Source organism: Schistocerca nitens, chromosome 6 (genome assembly GCF_023898315.1).
Source record: "Schistocerca nitens isolate TAMUIC-IGC-003100 chromosome 6, iqSchNite1.1, whole genome shotgun sequence".
NCBI lineage: Eukaryota > Metazoa > Arthropoda > Insecta > Orthoptera > Acrididae > Schistocerca > Schistocerca nitens.
In genome coordinates this window covers 568,391,634-568,410,268 of record NC_064619.1, presented here as the reverse complement: position 1 = coordinate 568,410,268, position 18,635 = coordinate 568,391,634, and the positions used below count along the sequence as shown (strand labels likewise).

The window sequence follows — 18,635 nt, the reverse complement described above, 5'->3', positions numbered from 1 at the left end:
CCATAAATAAAAATCACATAATATTAAATCTGGGGACCTTGGGGGCCAGAGACGTCTACTGACAGGACTGTCTTCAGGAATATGTTGGTGATGTGGGTCATACTTTGGTTGGTTGTGTGACTGGTTGCTCCATATTGTTGGAATACTGCATACAGCTTCCCTGCATCGGTTAATTGTGCGTAGAGAGAGTAAAAAATCTGTAGATATCTGGAACTGTTTAAGGAGTAAATGAAAAATATGAGGCCAATGATGCACGTGCCAGACAACACTCACCAAACACCTATCTTCTCTGGGTGGTGAGGTTCTTCATTCAGAATATGTGGGTTGTCCTGCGACCTGTGTCTGCAAATCTGGGAGTTCACATAACCAGACAAATGAAACCAGGCCTCATCTGACATGTAGTTCAGCAAGAGGTCCAAGTAAGCATTAGCCATTGATGTTAATAGCCAGTTACAGTAATGAACTCTTTTTTCCTTATCCTAAAATTCCAATCCTTGCACCAAACTTACACAACAGCCTTTTGATCTCAAATCTTTTCGTATGCAATGGGAGGATGTACGAGATACATCAACCTGCTGCAACGACCTCCTTACCGACTTCCGATGACTTCTCTTAATGAGAATTCTGTCTACAGTTTTAGGGGTTCTCATTGTTGGTCACCTATTTCTCTGCACATTCTGAACAGATCGTATAGCCCTCCATTTCTTGTTCAGATCTTGAATTGTGGTGGTCGTGGGGAGTTTCCTACCAGGATACTTCGCTTTAAACATTTCTTTACAGTCCTCGAAGGAGCCTGCCTTTATGCAGTACTCCACAATATCAAACCACCCTTCTAATGTGAACTGCCTCATTTCTGCAACAACACGACAATACAAGTTTCTCACAATAACTGACGCATGAACACACAGCTACACTCAACTTTCCAGCAAAATTCGGTGTAGCCAGCTTTCGAGACAGTGTTGCCACATCACAAGCAATTCGAAAATCAGTCCTCTCATGTGTTTTATTCGACAAGCATCCCATCCCTTCTCTTCCCTCTCTATTTCCACTACAGCTGCGTCCATTTGGTTCTCAGCTTGCACTACACCTGCCTGGTACTTATAATGTTCTAATTCCCTAGCTTTCTGTTCGAGTGATGCTTGTGACTTAGAGATCTGCTCCAACAGAGCTACAACAGAAATACTCTTACTAGCTGCGTGTTTCTACCAGTATCTTACATATTCTACTACTGTCCAAACATGAATGAAACATAAAACACAAAAGGGAAGAACACCAGGTCACACTACAGAATACACCTTACACAACGTGTTACTCTACTTATTAAGGCCTATGATAGCCCATCTAGATTCACCACAGTCTCACGTCAAATGACTGCAGTTCCAACAAGTGTAACATATGGCTGGGACAGCCTTTGTGCAAGGTGTAGTGGTTTGATTAAATACAGCTAATATTTACAAAACTTCTCTAGTTATTAGCAGAGACAGTAAACGCTTACACTTACAGAGAGACACTCTGGTTGAATATCATTTGGGAGTCTGCAGTTCATGGTCTAGTGGCTAATGTTGCTACCTCTGAATCACGGGGTCCTTGGTTCGATTCCCAGCCAGGTCAGAGATTTTCTCCGCCCAGGAACTGGGTGTTTGAACTTCCCTCATTATTTCATCATCATTCAGGTAAGTGGAAAGATTGGACAGTGAAAAGATTAGGAATTTGTTTGAGCGCTGCTAACCATACAGTTGAGCACTCCACAAACCAAATAACATCATATTGTCGAGATACGGAACTAAGTACATCTTGGGGGGGGGGGGGGGTATTTAGGTATCTTGCCCCACAATGTGTAGGTTGTAGTTTGCAGTAATTGGTGTGGGCCTTCACCAGGCACTGAGACTGAGGTTTCTAAAATGGTCATATTTAAGCTGGACATAACGTCATCACAGCCAGCGGTGTTGAGATTCACCCTCATTATCCGGAGGTGTCAGCAGACACGTCCCCGCCATTGTGTATCAATTATTATCAATTCCCACTGCCTTCCCACTTCCTGTCAGTGCTAGGTCACCATGGAGTGCCCGAACTTAGACGTTAAATGTTATGGTTTCATATTGCAAGACTAGGAGAACGGCGCATTGGGTGCTGTCGTGCTACGACATTTGCACTTCTTAGTTACGTTTCGGCTCAGTGTGGAGATATCTTATGGGCAGCACCCTTCTTTCTGCAAAAATTGCACTCCTTATGTGCCCCAGAAACCGACTGTGACACACGGTATGAGTCGGATCTGATACTTCACCGTCTGAACCAAGTAATAACTTTAAAAATTTATATGCGCACCCTGGTGTTGGATCTGCTGAGCAACAGTATTAATAGTTCTTCTGGGTATTGTAAGTGACGTTTTCTATTACTGTGACTATAGTTATACGGCCTTTGCTTTTCGTTTTAACGAGAATGCTATGCATTCACCATTATCAGAAACTAGTGAAAAGCCGCTGATGATCACACTGTTTAGCGTCCAACAAATTCATCCACCGATTTTGGTTGCGATTGCATAAAAAATATAGGGAATTTTATGTCTTTAGTTGGCTATCTTTGTTTCCAAACTGTCTCTGTGTATATTCTATCGGTGTGGAATTACTTTCAGTATTGTTTTGTTTATGTTATTGTTTTGCAGTTGTTTATAGTTCAGCTTCTTTAGCTGAGTCGTAATGAGCTTATGTGAGGTGTGTAGATTTTATAACAAAATCCTTGTGTATGTGGTTCTGTGCTGTAGTTTTGTGCATATGCTTGGAGTACATTAATTAATGAAATGGCAGGCAGAAATGTGTTACAAGGGCAGATGGACAGCGTATTGCACAAATACCTAATAGTAGAATGTCGAATCAAGTTTAAACCAGTCTAGCCCCCCAATTTTTGCATCTTGTTTGTAGTGACGAATTCATTTGTAAGACAGCCGGGGGTATCCGTTTCCTCGTGAGTTAAGGAAACGACCAGAAGTGTGAATTTCACTGTTCCGTAACAGATTGATGATAGCCCAGCCAAAAATCTAAACTCGTTGATTGCGACATACACTCTATGGCCACATGCGTTGAGTGAAATTGTGACTGTACTGTATCTCTTTCTCTCTCTCCCTCTGTCTCTGATGTCGGAGGACTATTCACTTGTTTTGGGACCCTCTCTTTACACGTTTGTTGTTGAGTTTTTGAAACGGTAAATAGTTCTTTATTTAATCTGTCATGTCTGTCCACAACAGCTCATGTACAGAAATACGTGATGTATAAGACGAATAGGACCACAGTGGTAATAACGTCTGCATCTATACTCAGCAAGCCACATTATGCAGTGTTTAGCACTGGGAACCACTCAATTTTTTTAGTTAATCCACGATATATGTAAATGCATAACATGCATCAAAGAACTCCTCTGAGACATTTTTATTATCTATTTTGCAATTTCTGAATTTGCGTTCAAGTTGTGGTATTTGTGATGAAAAGTGCTCTAAATTCAGTAAAGTGTGTTTAAATACAGCCCAGACATAAACAGTAGGCAATGCAACAGATCTGTCTGACACTCACATTCATTGGTTTCATCAACTTTAAACCAAATTATCACCTTTCATCCTAATGTAGACCTCAAACAATGCTACAGTTCAATTTGTCGCCATGGCCAAGATTTTAGATGGAAGGGGGCGGGGGGGTCTAATATCATACTCTAGCCCCCTTTCTGCCTCACATTTGAATGTGTGTATCAGTCATTGGTGTGTGATATTCACACAAGCTTAGAGGCTTTTGGAGATCACTTCAAACACCTCATCAGACAGTTGTGTCATCACAGCATGTCATACACTCCATTGCACTGTATAGATATGTTGAATTAATAAATACCCTGTGGTACAGATATCATACATTTCCTGTTTGCTCCTTATCCTTTCTGGGACTGTTTCCTGCTGCTTGTCCCCACTTAGCAAAATTACCATGTATAAACAAGAAACATAAAACCTAGCACTAAAAATCTGCTCCAGAAAGTTCTCACTCTACAGTAAAAACCACAAAATCCACAACCTCGTAAAACAGAAATAAATATCACTGTCGTAGACATATATAAACAGTTAATGCCCACTAGAAAGTCAAGTCGCACAAATGCTAATGCTTGAAAAAATATGCAGTCACTTATAAAATGTAATTAATGCTAGTCAACTCTGATTAACACACAGATATTATTCATTTCTTTGACAGAAGCTTGTGATAAAAACTCTAAAATAAACCATGTGTAGTAACAGAAACTGCTGCTGTCTGCCGCTCTTGGCTTAGATATTGGAGCACTGAAGGCTTTGTATGGAAAAGTCGTGTGTATAATTTAAATTCAATAAACCACATGTCCCATGTTAAAACATTGTCTCCAACCACCTTTCAAATTGTGGAAAAGTTTTACCTACTGTACCCTAATACACTGTCCAGTCACATTAATATTACCACCTGTCAAGAAGTCTGGATAACCACCTTTTACAGCACAGACCACTGCGAGGTGGAAGAGAGTCAGTGGGGTTCTGGAAGGTACTGACAGGGACATGAAGTCATGCTGACTCCAGTACTGGCCAGCTGTGCTAGGTGTCTCGGTTAAGGAGCCATGGTGTGTGCAGCCCGATCAAGGTGGTTCCACAGATTCTGGAGTGGGCTTAAACTTGGGAAATTTGTTGGCCATGGAATGCAACAAACTCAGTCTGGTGCTCTCTAAACCATGCATGTACACTACAAGGTGTGTGACACGTTGCAGTGTCCTGTTGCTAGATGCCATTGTGCTGAGGAAAAACATGACTGCATGTAGGAGTGGACATGGTCCCCAGGGATGGACGCCCACTTGTGTTGATCCATTGTTCCTTCCAGAATGATGATAGAACCCAGAGAATGGCACGAAAACACTCCCCAGACCATAATGCTCCCTCCTCCGGCGTGGACCCTTCCAACGACTGTTACAGGGTATTTGCTTTCAGAAATTTCACACTGTACATGCCGACTGTCTTCTGTCCAATGGAGCATAAAATGTGGTTCATCTGAAAAGGTCACCTGTTGCCTCTCAGTGGACGTCCAGTTATGGTATTGGCATGCAAATGCCAGCCTTTGTCGCTGATGAACGGTTGTCAGCATAGATGCGTAAACCAGGTGCCAGTTGTGGAGGCTCATATGCCGCTGATCGTGGCCTTTTGGAAGTCAGATAAATCACTCTGTTTCTGCATTTTGACAGTGACTGCACTGCTTTCTGCATCCCCTAACACATTTTATATCTCCTCCGCTGCTAGTGCAAGTGGTGTGAGTGATTATTGCACATTGACATCAAACATAGGCTGTGGTCACATTAACATATCTAGACCTTGTATAACTGACCTTTTCTTCCTGAAGGCCTGTCTGTTTGGAAGCAGTTTGAGTTTTTTGTGACCATTTTATAACTTTGTGAAACACTTTATGCATACTGCTGTTAGGCCTGTAAATGGTTTTTTGTTCCTGCCTTCTTCTGTTTTTATGTTTATAATATTCTATCTGTTGATTTGCCATGTGTTATTTCATTGTCTAGATGACTTTATTTTTAAAGTTCATTAGTTTTGTCACCTGAGAACTTAAACTGTAAGCTTTACAATGTCACAGAGAAAGTCTTGAACCTGCCGTACAGTGTCCTGCAGAAAAATATTTTCCATTACTGCGTTTTGGTAAATGGAACTTTTGAGTGTAGTTCGCAACTTTTTCTTGTGGGTAATCTCAATATATGCAATGTTATTAACATAGTACAAAAATTCCCGTATTCTTATGCTAGTTCACCACATATAGCCCAACTCAAAATTTGTTCACTAGAATTTTATATCTTCAATAAAATTCTTCAGGGTATCAGACCGCATCGTCATAATTTAAAATGCGCCAATGTTTCGGCCAGCATTGCAGCTAGCCTTCATCAGGGCCTTATGTTAACTGCTAAATGAACACACTTGGTTCCTTAAATAGCTGCACGAGAAAACCGTGTCGTTACTTGATTGGCTGTAAAAGGAGGAGTAGGAGGGGTAAAAGGTATGCTTTATTGGTGTTTACTTTATTATCTGTCATTGGCTGAAATAGCTGTTTTCTATTGGTCTTTATATTAATCCACCCCATTGGAGAAGACGGACGAATAGCGAACAGGTGATGGCTGTGACGTCACACTGTTTCCATGCTGTCCAGGAGCCGGCTGCGGCGTGCCATTGCTTTGTGTGCTCGCGACCACTACTGCGGCTCTCCGCGTGTCTGCATGGGCCGCCACGGCTCTGCCGCTCCGTAGCCCTGCTATTGCAGGCAGCCAAGACCTCGGAAGCTTGTACCCGTCCTCTCTATTCATGTTGGCGGGTCTTTTGGCTATTTCTATCGCCTCTCTAATCTTTCTTTTGAAAGTGAGAGGCTGTTTCGCCAGGACGCGGGGTACTTGAAAAAATATTGGTTTCCTGCACTCGTCTCGGTGTTCCGCCACTGCTGACTTAGTGTGTTGTTTCAGGCGGATATATCTTTCATGTTCCGAGAGCCTTGTGCTAATCGGACGTCCCGTCTCACCTATGTAGACTAATCCACACGCACAACCAATTTCATACACGCCAGTTGTGTGTAGTTTGTCAACTGCATCCTTGGTAGAACCGAGCATGTCTGATATTTTGTTTCTGCTTCGGAAAATTGGTTTGATGTCAGCTTTTCGTAGAATTTTGCCAATACGTTCGGTGACCCCTTGTACATATGGTAACACAGCAATGCTCTGTGCCTCCTTCTCCTCTTCCCTATTAGTCTTCTCCCTTGTCGACATGGTGCTGTCTATCATCTGCTTCCCATAGCCATTAGTTCCGAAGATGGACCTGAGGCGTTCAAGTTCTGTCTTCAGATGTTCTTCGTCACTTATCCTGTACGCTCTCTTCGTTAGCGTGTGCAGGGCGGACTTCTTCTGCGTGGGGTGATGGTGGGAGGAGGCGTGAAGGTACCTGTCTGTATTGGTTGGTTTCCTGTACTCTTTGTGGCCAAGTTTACCATCAGGTTTTCGATAAACTTCCACTTCGAGAAAAGGCAGCACCCCATTCTTCTCTGTTTCCATTGTAAACTGAATTTTCCTATGCTGTTGGTTAAGGTGCTTGTGGAAGTTCTGTAACTCCTCTTCTCCGTGGGGCCAGATGACGAAAGTATCATCGACATAGCGAAGCCAATAATTTGGACGTAATGGTGCGGACTGGAGGGCTGTTTCCTCAAATGCCTCCATGAAAATTTCTGCTGCGATAGGCGATAGGGGTGAGCCCATAGCTACACCATCAGTTTGTTCATAAAATTGACCTCTCCACTTGAAATAGGTGGTCGTCAGACAGTGGCGCACAAGCTCACATATATCAGGTGCCACGCGTTCTTCTAGGATGTTCACAGTATCTGACACTGGGACATATCGCAGCAGAAATTTTCATGGAGGCATTTGAGGAAACAGCCCTCCAGTCCGCACCATTATGTCCAAATTATTGGCTTCGCTATGTCGATGATACTTTCGTCATCTGGCCCCACGGAGAAGAGGAGTTACAGAACTTCCACAAGCACCTTAACCAACAGCATAGGAAAATTCAGTTTACAATGGAAACAGAGAAGAATGGGGTGCTGCCTTTTCTCGACGTGGAAGTTTATCGAAAACCTGATGGTCAACTTGGCCACAAAGTGTACAGGAAACCAACCAATACGGACAGGTACCTTCACGCCTCCTCCCACAATCACCCCACGCAGAAGAAGTCCGCCCTGCACACGCTAACGAAGAGAGCATACAGGATAAGCGACGAAGAACATCTGAAGACAGAACTTGAACGCCTCAGGTCCATCTTCGGAACTAATGGCTATGGGAAGCAGATGATAGACAGCACCATGTCGACAAGGGAGAAGACTAATAGGGAAGAGGAGAAGGGGGCACAGAGCATTGCTGTGTTACCATATGTACAAGGGGTCACCGAACGTATTGGCAAAATTCTACGAAAAGCCGACATCAAACCAATTTTCTGAAGCAGAAACAAAATATCAGACATGCTCGGTTCTACCAAGGATGCAGTTGACAAACTACACACAACTGGCGTGTATGAAATTGGTTGTGCGTGTGGATTAGTCTACATAGGTGAGACGGGACGTCCGATTAGCACAAGGCTCTCGGAACATGAAAGATATATCCGCCTGAAACAACACACTAAGTCAGCAGTGGCGGAACACCGAGACGAGTGCGGGAAACCAATATTTTTTCAAGTACCCCGCGTCCTGGCGAAACAGCCTCTCACTTTCAAAAGAAAGATTAGAGAGGCGATAGAAATAGCCAAAAGACCCGCCAACATGAATAGAGAGGACGGGTACAAGCTTCCGAGGTCTTGGCTGCCTGCAATAGCAGGGCTACGGAGCAGCGGCAGAGCTGTGGCGGCCCATGCAGACACGCGGAGAGCCGCAGTAGTGGTCGCGAGCACACAAAGCAATGGCACGCCGCAGCCGGCTCCTGGACAGCATGGAAACAGTGTGACATCACAGCCATCACCCGTTCGCTATTCGTCCGTCTCCTCCAATGGGGTGGATTAATATAAAGACCAATAGAAAACAGCTATTTCAGCCAATGACAGATAATAAAGTAAACACCAATAAAGCATACCTTTTACCCCTCCTACTCCTCCTTTTACAGCTAATCAAGTAACGACACGGTTTTCTCGTGCAGCTATTTAAGGAACCAAGTGTGTTCATTTAGCAGTTAACGTAAGGCCCTGATGAAGGCTAGCTGCAACGCTGGCCGAAACGTTGGCGCATTTTAAATTATGACGATGCGGTCTGATACCCTGAAGAATTTTATGGAAGAAGACAACGGCCGCGGAAGCCTACGCTTACAATTTTATATCTGTTTGTGTTGTGCGTAGACTTGCTCAGCAGTGAAGAAATTTTTATATTGTCATCACTTAAAACTATCCTTCCTTTTATCATTTGCACCTTTGTATTGCTCTCAACATCCTTGCAATTCAAATTACAGCTTCGTTATATAAATTACTTTGGAATGCACTTACTGAGAAATAAATGATGAATTCTGGAAATAGAGACCATTCATTTTTCTCATAATGCATAGTTGAGAACCTTAACTTCCATAAGGTGTGCTGTATCTATTTCATATCCATCAGTTCAGAATTCTAGTATTGATACAAAATATTTGAGAAGTATTGTGTTGACTTCAAACAGGAAATTGTTATTTATGACAATTCTTAAATGAAGAACTTGCATGCCATGTTAGCTACTTCTTCCATAAAGTATTTAGATTGTGAGATTTCAGATCCTAAATACAAACACATACGGAATTAGGTTTTCCATAAATCCCCTAATTTTCGTAATACAGATGCTGGTAGAGTTTTGTTGAAAGGGCATGACTGAAGTCATTTTCCAATCCAGCTAATACTCCCTTCCCAATGACTATATTATTGATAGAAAGTTAAACCATATCTGTTAGCGGGTCGACAGAAGTGTCCGATCCCACGCGTCGGCTTTGACCCGTGACGTAAGGGTGTTGTTGTGTGTGACGTCATGACGGCACCGAGTTTGGTTTGTGAGTGTGGTGTATTTGTAGATGTCGTCGTGTTGTGGTTTGTTGTGCTCTCTGGTGGTATGTTTTCGTTTGTGTGGTGTAATGGGCTCAGTTTGCTTTCGCTCATTATCCAGAATTGTTCGAGTGTCGGCTGTGTTTGTAGTGGAATTCATTTCAGTGAGTTAACGATTTTGTGTGAAGGTTAATTTAGTGTTGTTCGCTGTACATCATGTGGTAATTTTAGTAAAATTAATCTGTTGTTGTTTATGTTGAGGAATGGATATGACGGATAAAATTAACGGTGCGCAGGTCAAGGGAAGTGTTCGATCCCAATGTGTGGCTGTGTATGTTGATATTGGTAACGGGAGATGTTTTTGAGCTATATAGGCCAAGGGAAGTGTTTGATCCTAATTTATGGGTTCAGGAGCTGCTGTTGATCTATATAGGTCAAGGGAAGTGTCCGATTCCAGATGATATTGTATTTAGTGGTATTTGTGGAGTTTTGTGATGTCGGTTTTTTTCGTCATTTTGTGTGGTTTTGTATGGGGGTGGGTGGCTAAATTTGTTTATATTTAGTTTGCCCCCACCCAAAAACACCCCATTTCCCGCGCTTGCCCCATTGGTGTCATTAGGCTTTTTGTGAAAGTGTGTGTGTTTGTTTTTCGATGTATTTTCGTCCTCATAATGTATATGTACCGACTTTATATGCGCCATATTGGATTCGTGGTTTATGGTCGTTTCCGCCATATTTGTGACGTCATGGGTCAAAGCAGACGGGCGGGATCGGACGCTTCCGTATTTCCCTGTCAGCAACCATGTAAACAGATTGGCTTTGTTCAGTTATCCGTAAAGGCTGTGGACCTAGCCTTCATCAGAATTTAGAGTGTAATCAGAATAAAGTAAATGCCAATGATTGGTATTACGTGAATAAGAACTGTCAACAGTGCAGATTAGTAATTAGTGTAGCACACAGAAGGGATCTGTAATAGATGCTTTATTTATTTATTTATTTTTATTGTTTACTAGCTGACGAACCTGACATTTCCCAGGTATCCATTCTGCCAGTTTTTTATTAGAAAGGAAAAAAAAATTACTGTGTTTGTGATGTACAAAAATTTCATTTCCATGTATTCATGAAAACATCTTTGAAATTATGCTGTAGACACAGTGTGAAATGATGCCGGACAGCTTGTGTATGCTGAGAGCAGCTGCTTCATGTGTCTCTGTAGACAGCTGTTATTTCGCCTACACACATTTGTGCTTCGCAATTAAAAGCTGTCAAAAGTGGTGCCAGGCATCAAAGATTTCCTTAAGTTGTTTCAACTGTAGGAATGTCTTCGAAGTAAAGAATAAATGTATTAAAACTTTAAGCATGATGCTGCAGTTTTTCATACATTTCAGTGTTTATGACATAATATCTCTCGAACTATGTGTCATAGAATGATATGTTTGTGTAGGTACATTCAGTGTCATATGTGGATACTTTGTGCAAAATATGTTTCAAATAGAGTAAGTAGCAAAGAAGTAATAACTTTAAATGTCATGTATGATGTGGTAGTTTTCACACATCTCATTCTTTGTGATATCATATCTCAAGAACTGTGACAGGTAGACAGTTCTTACCCTCACTGTGATAGTTACTTGGATACATGCCCCAAATTTGGTTAAAATTGGTCCATTGGTTCAGGGGGAGATGTGGAACATACATACACATGTACATACATCCATTTTTGTAATACGTATGGATTTGGCCAGGGGTCATCTGACAATAATATATAATGTGTTCTGACGTGTTCTTTAAGGTATTTCATCTCCTTTCATTTCAGAATCTATGTACATATTGTTATATCGTAGCCAGTAATGCCACCCGAGCCCGCTGCCAAAAAGGTTGGCAGCATCAAAGTCCGGACGCCGTCCGCATAAGCAGCGCCAGCGATACAGGGAATCGCCGCAAGTCTGCGCGCGCCACCGCTGGCTTCTGGCTTCTTAAGCGCTGGAGTCACGAGCGCTAGGACAGTTCTGGATTCGCCGCTCAGTTGTATACTCGCCACCGAATTGTGTACCTGCTAGTCAGTTGTGTGTTCATCGCAGCAGAGTTGTTGTTTGTCGTCAGCCGACGCTGACCTAGCCGCACCGACTCGAACTAGACAGATTTCTGTAGACCATGTTCACCACTGTGTTCTGTATCGTCGTTAATAAAGATAAGTACCGACTTTCATTTAATCCGAGTGTTTGGGTTTTCCTCTTTCTGTTCACTGTTCCAGCGGACCGGTCGGCCCGCTATTAAAAGTGTGGCGGTGACTTCGTAGGCCGTTTCTACAGCGAAGTGTTGTCGCTACGAAGGCTGTCACAAAACATATAATATATTGAATTCGTGTATGTCACATTCAAATGGTAACCAAAAGTAAAACAAAGGTATTTTGGCTGCTTTGATCAGTAAAAAGTTATGATATCTTACTGACAGTGAAAATGGCAATAATCACTGTAGATCACTCTTTTTTATTAAAAATAGCATTGTATCTAATTTAGAATTGACATGTTCACATTCAGTTTATCATTTACATAATTCTGACCACATTATGTTGGTCGTTTGCAACCATGCTGGAAGTTTCTTCATGTAGTGGTGCCTTCTTCCAGGAAGGGTCCACCAGTATTTTCACATGTCCCCGTTGCGTCAATTTTTGAAAAAATAAGAGAACAAGACTATTTCTTCCTGCAATCCATTTTATTATATTTCTTGAGGTTCTAAAGTTCGTTGTAGATAAGGAATAGGCATGCAACATATTCTACATAATTGTGAAATAATGGTTTTATTGCTCATATTATAAAGGGCATTGATCATTTGTAGCACACATTTATTTTGTGGTACACTTTTCTGATATTTCATATGTTCTGATAAAGTATAAACTAGTGAAATGTAGTTATAACTGTTGTATCTACACTACTGGCCATTAAAATTTCTACACGACGAAGACGATGTGCTACAGACGCGAAATTTAACCGACGGGAAGAAGATGCTGTGATATGCAAATGATTAGCTTTTCAGAGCATTCACACAAGGTTGGCGCCGGTGGCAACACCTACAACATGCTGACATGGGGAAAGTTTCCAACCAATTTCTCATACACAAACAGTAGTTGACCGGCGTTGCCTGGTGAAACGTTGTTGTTATGCCTCGTGTAAGGAGGAGAAATGCATACCATCACGTTTCTAACTTTGATAAAGGTCGGATTGTAGCCTATTGCGATTGTGGTTTATTGTGTCGCGACATTGCTGCTTGCTTTGGTCGAGATCCAATGACTGTTAGCAGAATATGGAACCGGTGGGTTCAGGAGGGTAATACGGAACGCCGTGCTGGATCCCAACAGCCTCGTATCACTAGCAGTCGAGATGACAGGCATCTTATCCGCATGGCTGTAACGGGTCGTGCAGCCATGTCTTCATCCCTGAGTCAACAGATAGGGACCTTTGCAAGACAACAACCATCTGCACGAACAGTTTGACGACGATTGCAGCAGCATGGACTATCAGCTCGGAGACCACGGTTGTGGTTACCCCTGATGCTGCATCACAGACAGGAGTGCCTGCAATGGTGTACTCAACGACGAACCTGGGTACACAAATGGCAAAACATCATTTTTTCGGATGAATCCAGGTTCTGTTTACAGCATCATAATGGTCACATCTGTGTTTGGCGACATCGCAGTGAAAGCATATTGGAAGTGTGTATTCGTCATCGCCATACTGTGGTATCACCTGGCGTGATGGTATGGGGTGCCATTGGTTACACGTCTCAGTCACCTCTTGTTCACATTGACGGCACTTTGAACAGTGGACGCTACATTTCTGATGTGTTACGACCCGTGGCTCTACCCTTCATTCAATCCGTGCGAAACCCTACATTTCAGCAGGATAATGCACGACCACATGTTGCAGGTCCTGTATGGGCCTTTCTGGATCCAGAAAATGTTCGACTGCTGCCCTGGCCAGCACATTCTCCAGATCTCTCACCAATTCAAAATGTCTGGTCAATGGTGGCCAAGCAACTGGCTCGTCACAATACACCAGTCACTACTCTTGATGAACTGTGGTATCGTGTTGAAGCTGCATGGGCAGCTGTACCTGTACACGCCATCCAAGCTCTGTTTGACTCAATGCCTAGGTGTATCAAGGCCGTTATTATGGCCAGAGGTGGTTGTTCTGGGTACTGATTTCTCAGGATCTACGCACCCAAATTGTGTGAAAATGTAATCACATGTCAGTTCTACTATAATATATTTGTCCAATGAATACCCATTTATCATCTGCATTTCTTCTTGGTGTAGCAGTTTTAATGGCCAGTAGTGTAGCTTTTTGATTAGTTTCTTAGTCATTTTATAACTATCAGGTGTTTGCATTTTTTTCCAGACTATAACAAATCCACTACCACTAGACCCACTACCAGAAAATAAGTTAGAAGACAGAAGATTATGGATAGGAAATCTTGATCCAAGGATCACTGAGTGAGTCTCAAAATGAAATAACTTTATTTGGTACATGTTCTTGATTCTGAAAGTATGAAGTTCCCACTGTGCTGCAGAGAAGATTGACAAAAGTGTTCCATTGCTTTACCTGGTCCTACTCAACCCAACAAGCCATCTATGTTGATGTTAACCTCCATGTCACAGGTGGCTACATCAGTACCTCCATTCATATCAAACCTACTAACCACCAGAAATACTTACACTTTTACAGCTGCCAGGCATTCCATACCAGTAAGCAGTAAGTCCCTGCCATACAGCCTAACCACCTGTGGTCATTGCATCTACAGTAACAAGCAAACCCTCTCGAAACGTACTGAGGGTCTCACTGAAGCCTTCACAGATTGTAATTATCCTTCTGACCTTGTACAAAAATAAATCTCCCGTGCCTTGTCTTTCCAGGCTTCCACCATCCGGCCACAAAGGAGCATTCCCCCCATAAAGTAACACCCAGGACTGGAGCAACTGAATTACATTCTCCGCCATGGTTTTGACTACCTCTCATTGTGCCCTGCAATGAGAAATGTCCTGCCCACTATCCTTCCCACATCTCCTACAGTGGTATTCAGCCATAAACCGAACCTACACAATATACTCGTACATCCTTGCACAACCCCTGCTCCCAATCCCTTACCTCATGGCTCATACCCCTGTAGTAGACCTAGATGCAAGACCTGTCCCATACATTCTCCCACTACCACCTTCTCCAGTCTGGTCACAAACATCACCTATCCCATCAAAGACAGGGCTACCTGTGAAACCAGTTATGTGATCTACAAGTTAAGCTGCATTCACTGTGCTGCATTCTATGTGGGCAGGACAACCAACACGCTGTCTGTCCACATGAATGGCCATTGACAAATTGTGGCCAAGAAACAAGTGGACCACCCTGTTGCTGAGCATGCTGCCAAACATGACCTCCTTCATTTCAATTACTGCTTCACAGCCTGTGCCATATTGATCTTTCCTACCAACCCCAGCTTTTCCGAATTGCGCAGGTGGGAACTTTCCCTGCAGTATATCCTATGTTTCCGTATCCCTCCTGGCCTCAACCTTTTTTAGCCATTTTCCTCTCCCATCCAGCCCCCTCCCTGTTCACACTCCAGCACTACACAGCCCTCATTTTACCATTGCACCCAGTCTTTTTACTTCTCTCCTTTTGCATTACTCCCTTCCCCCCTCCCCCCTTCACCCCACCTCACCACTATGCTCCATCCAGCCTCGTGAATGCACATAGCTGCCCTACCCTCCATCTCATCCCTGCGCACTCTCCAGCAGCATGCCACTGTCCGACACCCCTACCCTACTATCCCTCTCCCTCTCCAACCCAGCCTCCTCCTTACCTCCACCCATTCACCACTTCTATCATGCACTGGTGTTGCTGTTTGCAGTGTGGCCTCAGCTGACTGAGACTGCAGCCATGTGTGTGTGAGTTGTGTTTGTGTAAGTGTGTATTTGTGTGTCTGTCATCTACTTTTGATGAAGACCTTACTGGCCAAGAGCGTTACTTGTGACAGGCTTTTTGTTGTGTCTATCTGCAATGCAGCATCTCCACTATATGCTGAGTAACAACTTTCCTTTTCATAAATTGTGTTCTATGTTAATAAATTTTTAAAAAATCGTTTTTGTAATTGTAATTATCAGCTGTCCTGTTTTCAGACTATTACATTGTCTGAAGGTGTAATAAAATTCCCTCATACAGTGTTCTACAGTACTTACAACACTGCCAGAGAAATCTTAATTAGAGTGTCTGTGGAAGAATGGGAACCAATTCCTCCTGGAAAGCAAAGTCAATGTACTTTGTAATGAGGGCAAAATTCGTATTTCTGCATAAGTAGTTGACTATTGCCAGTATCAAGATAATCTGATTTTGTAGGAAATGAAATCCAGGGACTCTTATTTGACTGGTTAACAAGCACAGAAAAAATACCTGATACATTCAAGCATCTGTCCCATTAAGCTTCCCACAGTCTGTGAAGTACTTTCTTCAATGGCCCTTTCTAATTTTATTGTCACTGTATCTCAACATGTGTTTCACAGTCACACTACGTGTGGTGTGTTGATGTGTTTCTGGTATCATAACAACCTACAAACAGTAATTTCCAAAATGAAACAGTCTGTGAAGTACTTTCTTCAATGGCCCTTTCTAATTTTATTGTCACTGTATCTCAACATGTGTTTCACAGTCACACTACGTGTGAAGTGTTGATGTGTTTCTGGTATCATAACAACCTACAAACAGTAATTTCCAAAATGAAACAATAACCATAAGGTATAAAACATCTTCTACCTGCAGTGTGGGAGAAGGCATAAGTAAAACCCAAGGTGATGAAAATCTTGGCATTCAAGGTAGGTGTAGAGGTTACTTTGTTTGACAAAAGAGAAAAACTACATTAAAAATTATACAACTATGAACTAGTCTGTGCTAGATTTGTGAGCACCCTTGATCTAATCGCTGTACTTGCACACTACCAACTGTGGGTGGGAGAACAGTTTTTGCTTTTATACAAGTGAATGGGATTGTAACACCAGATGCACATTTGGTGATCTATTCAGATACTTTGGTCAGGTAGTGTAATACTTCTTAGGCTTCAAGTGCTTCATTTAAATCAATGACTGTCTTGTATGCATAGCCAAACCGAATTTGATTACACATTTGTGTGGATATTATTATCCTGTCCATAGAGCTAACATTTTATTTGTCTTATTTTTTTTATTACTGGTACCACCTCCTCAAAATCCTGCAAAAATATGGAGATTTCGAGAGATTTGATCTGCTATTCCACCGTTCGGGGCCGTTAGCAGGGCAGCCACGTGGATATGCCTTTGTTACCTACAAAGAGTGTGTCGATGCCAAAAAGGCCAAAGAAAGTCTTGATGGAAAGATGTTGGGCTGCAAAAGAGTTGCAGTGCGATGGGCAAATAGTGTTAGCAAGGTAAGTTATTTCACTAAGTATGTAGTTAATTTTTTTAGGCTACTGGACTGAATTAATAGTAAGATCTCACGTAAGACAACATGTTTCACCTATAATAATAATAAAACCGTAAAAATGTCATATCTGTGTGTCTGAAAATGCTTCTCCAAAACTACCAGACAATTTTCATGGGCTTTTCACAGGTAACCTGAGCATAGCGTGGGGCACTGTATAGGCTTTATTCCATCTAAATCGGATCGTGGGAAAAAAGACATCATAAATTAGATTAGTTTAGATTCAGTTTTTGTTTCATAGACCCAAAAATATGATGATTCTCATGGATGTGGAATAAGTCAAAGAGTACAGCATAAAAAAATAAAACATTTGAATATAATACTTAATACCCTGATCATTTGCCAGGAGATTGTCAAAATAGGTGAATACATTACAGTAAACTGGAACTATTATCATTTACAGAATTAATACATTGTCAGAATGAAACATAGTTATGCGCTTTTAATAAATTTATCATATACAAAATACCTAATCTTGACTATTGTGACCAAGTGCTGTCAAAACTGAAGTCTGACAGACATTTTTTCCTAAAGCTAGTCTTAACAGTCCCTGTTAAGATATTCGTCTAAGAGTAGGAGTTGCCTATCAAAAAGTCTTTCAAACTCTGTTTATACTGTGCTTTATCTGAAATAAAGTTTTTAATGGTTGCTGGCTATTTATTGAAAATGTGTGTTTCTGAATATTGAACCCCTTTTTGGACCAAGGTAAGTGATTTTAGGTCTTTAAGTATATTGTTCTTATTCCTACTATTGATACTATGTATTGAGCTATTGGTAGATATATATTACTTGCAACAACTTTTATTAAGGAATAAATATACTGAGAAGCAGTGGTCAAAATACGAAGTTCCTGGAACAGGTTTTTACTTGATGTTCTTGAACTTGCATCACAAATGAGTCTTGTTACATGCTTTTGCTCGGTTTGAAGAGTTACCCCAGAATATGATCCTGTTAATGGAATGAAACTAAGCACAGTATGAAAGTTTTTTTAAATATTTATTTCTCCTATGTCTAACATCATTCTCATAGCAAATAAAGACTTGTTTAGGTGCTTCAGCAATTCTATATGCTCTTCCCAATTGAATTTATTATCGAGTTGTAATTCCAGAAATTTAACAATGTCAACCTCTTTGATCTGCATGTCTTATATGTTATACACATGCTGAAAGAAAATCTCTTACTGGTTCTGAACTGCATAGTGGGTCTTTTCAAGGTTTAATGACAGTGAATTACCTTTAAACCATTTATTAATGTCAGTAAAATTTGATTAGCAGCTATTTCTAAGTCTGTACCTGTTTTGGTAGGGTATTGCAATGCATCTGGCAATGTAACAGACGAGAATGTACACAAGAAAAAGCACCGGATCCAAGATGGAAGCTTGAGGAACACCTCATGTACTTAATTCCTGATCAGATGAAGATTGACTGCTTACTGCACATGTATTTTGCAACAACACCCTTTTTTTCCTGTTAATTCGGTAAGACTCAAACCATTTTGCAGCACTGCCGGTGGCACCATAATATTCAAATTTGCGTAAGAGAATGCTGTCATTCACACAGTCAAAGGCTTTTGAC

The 18,635-nt window shown here is 41.7% G+C and overlaps 1 protein-coding gene across 1 annotated transcript in view; it reads left to right on the top strand.

Moving 5' to 3' along the window:
* Positions 1-2,586: 2,586 nt before the first annotated feature.
* LOC126263174 (probable RNA-binding protein 18) overlaps positions 2,587-18,635 on the top strand; it is a 47,214-nt gene continuing 31,165 nt past the window's right edge. Inside the window, exons 1-3 of the mRNA XM_049960221.1 lie at positions 2,587-2,711; positions 13,960-14,056; positions 16,797-17,008. Of these exons, the coding sequence (XP_049816178.1) occupies positions 2,697-2,711; positions 13,960-14,056; positions 16,797-17,008 (324 nt within the window). The 5' untranslated portion in view covers positions 2,587-2,696. The remainder of the gene's footprint in view (positions 2,712-13,959; positions 14,057-16,796; positions 17,009-18,635) is intronic.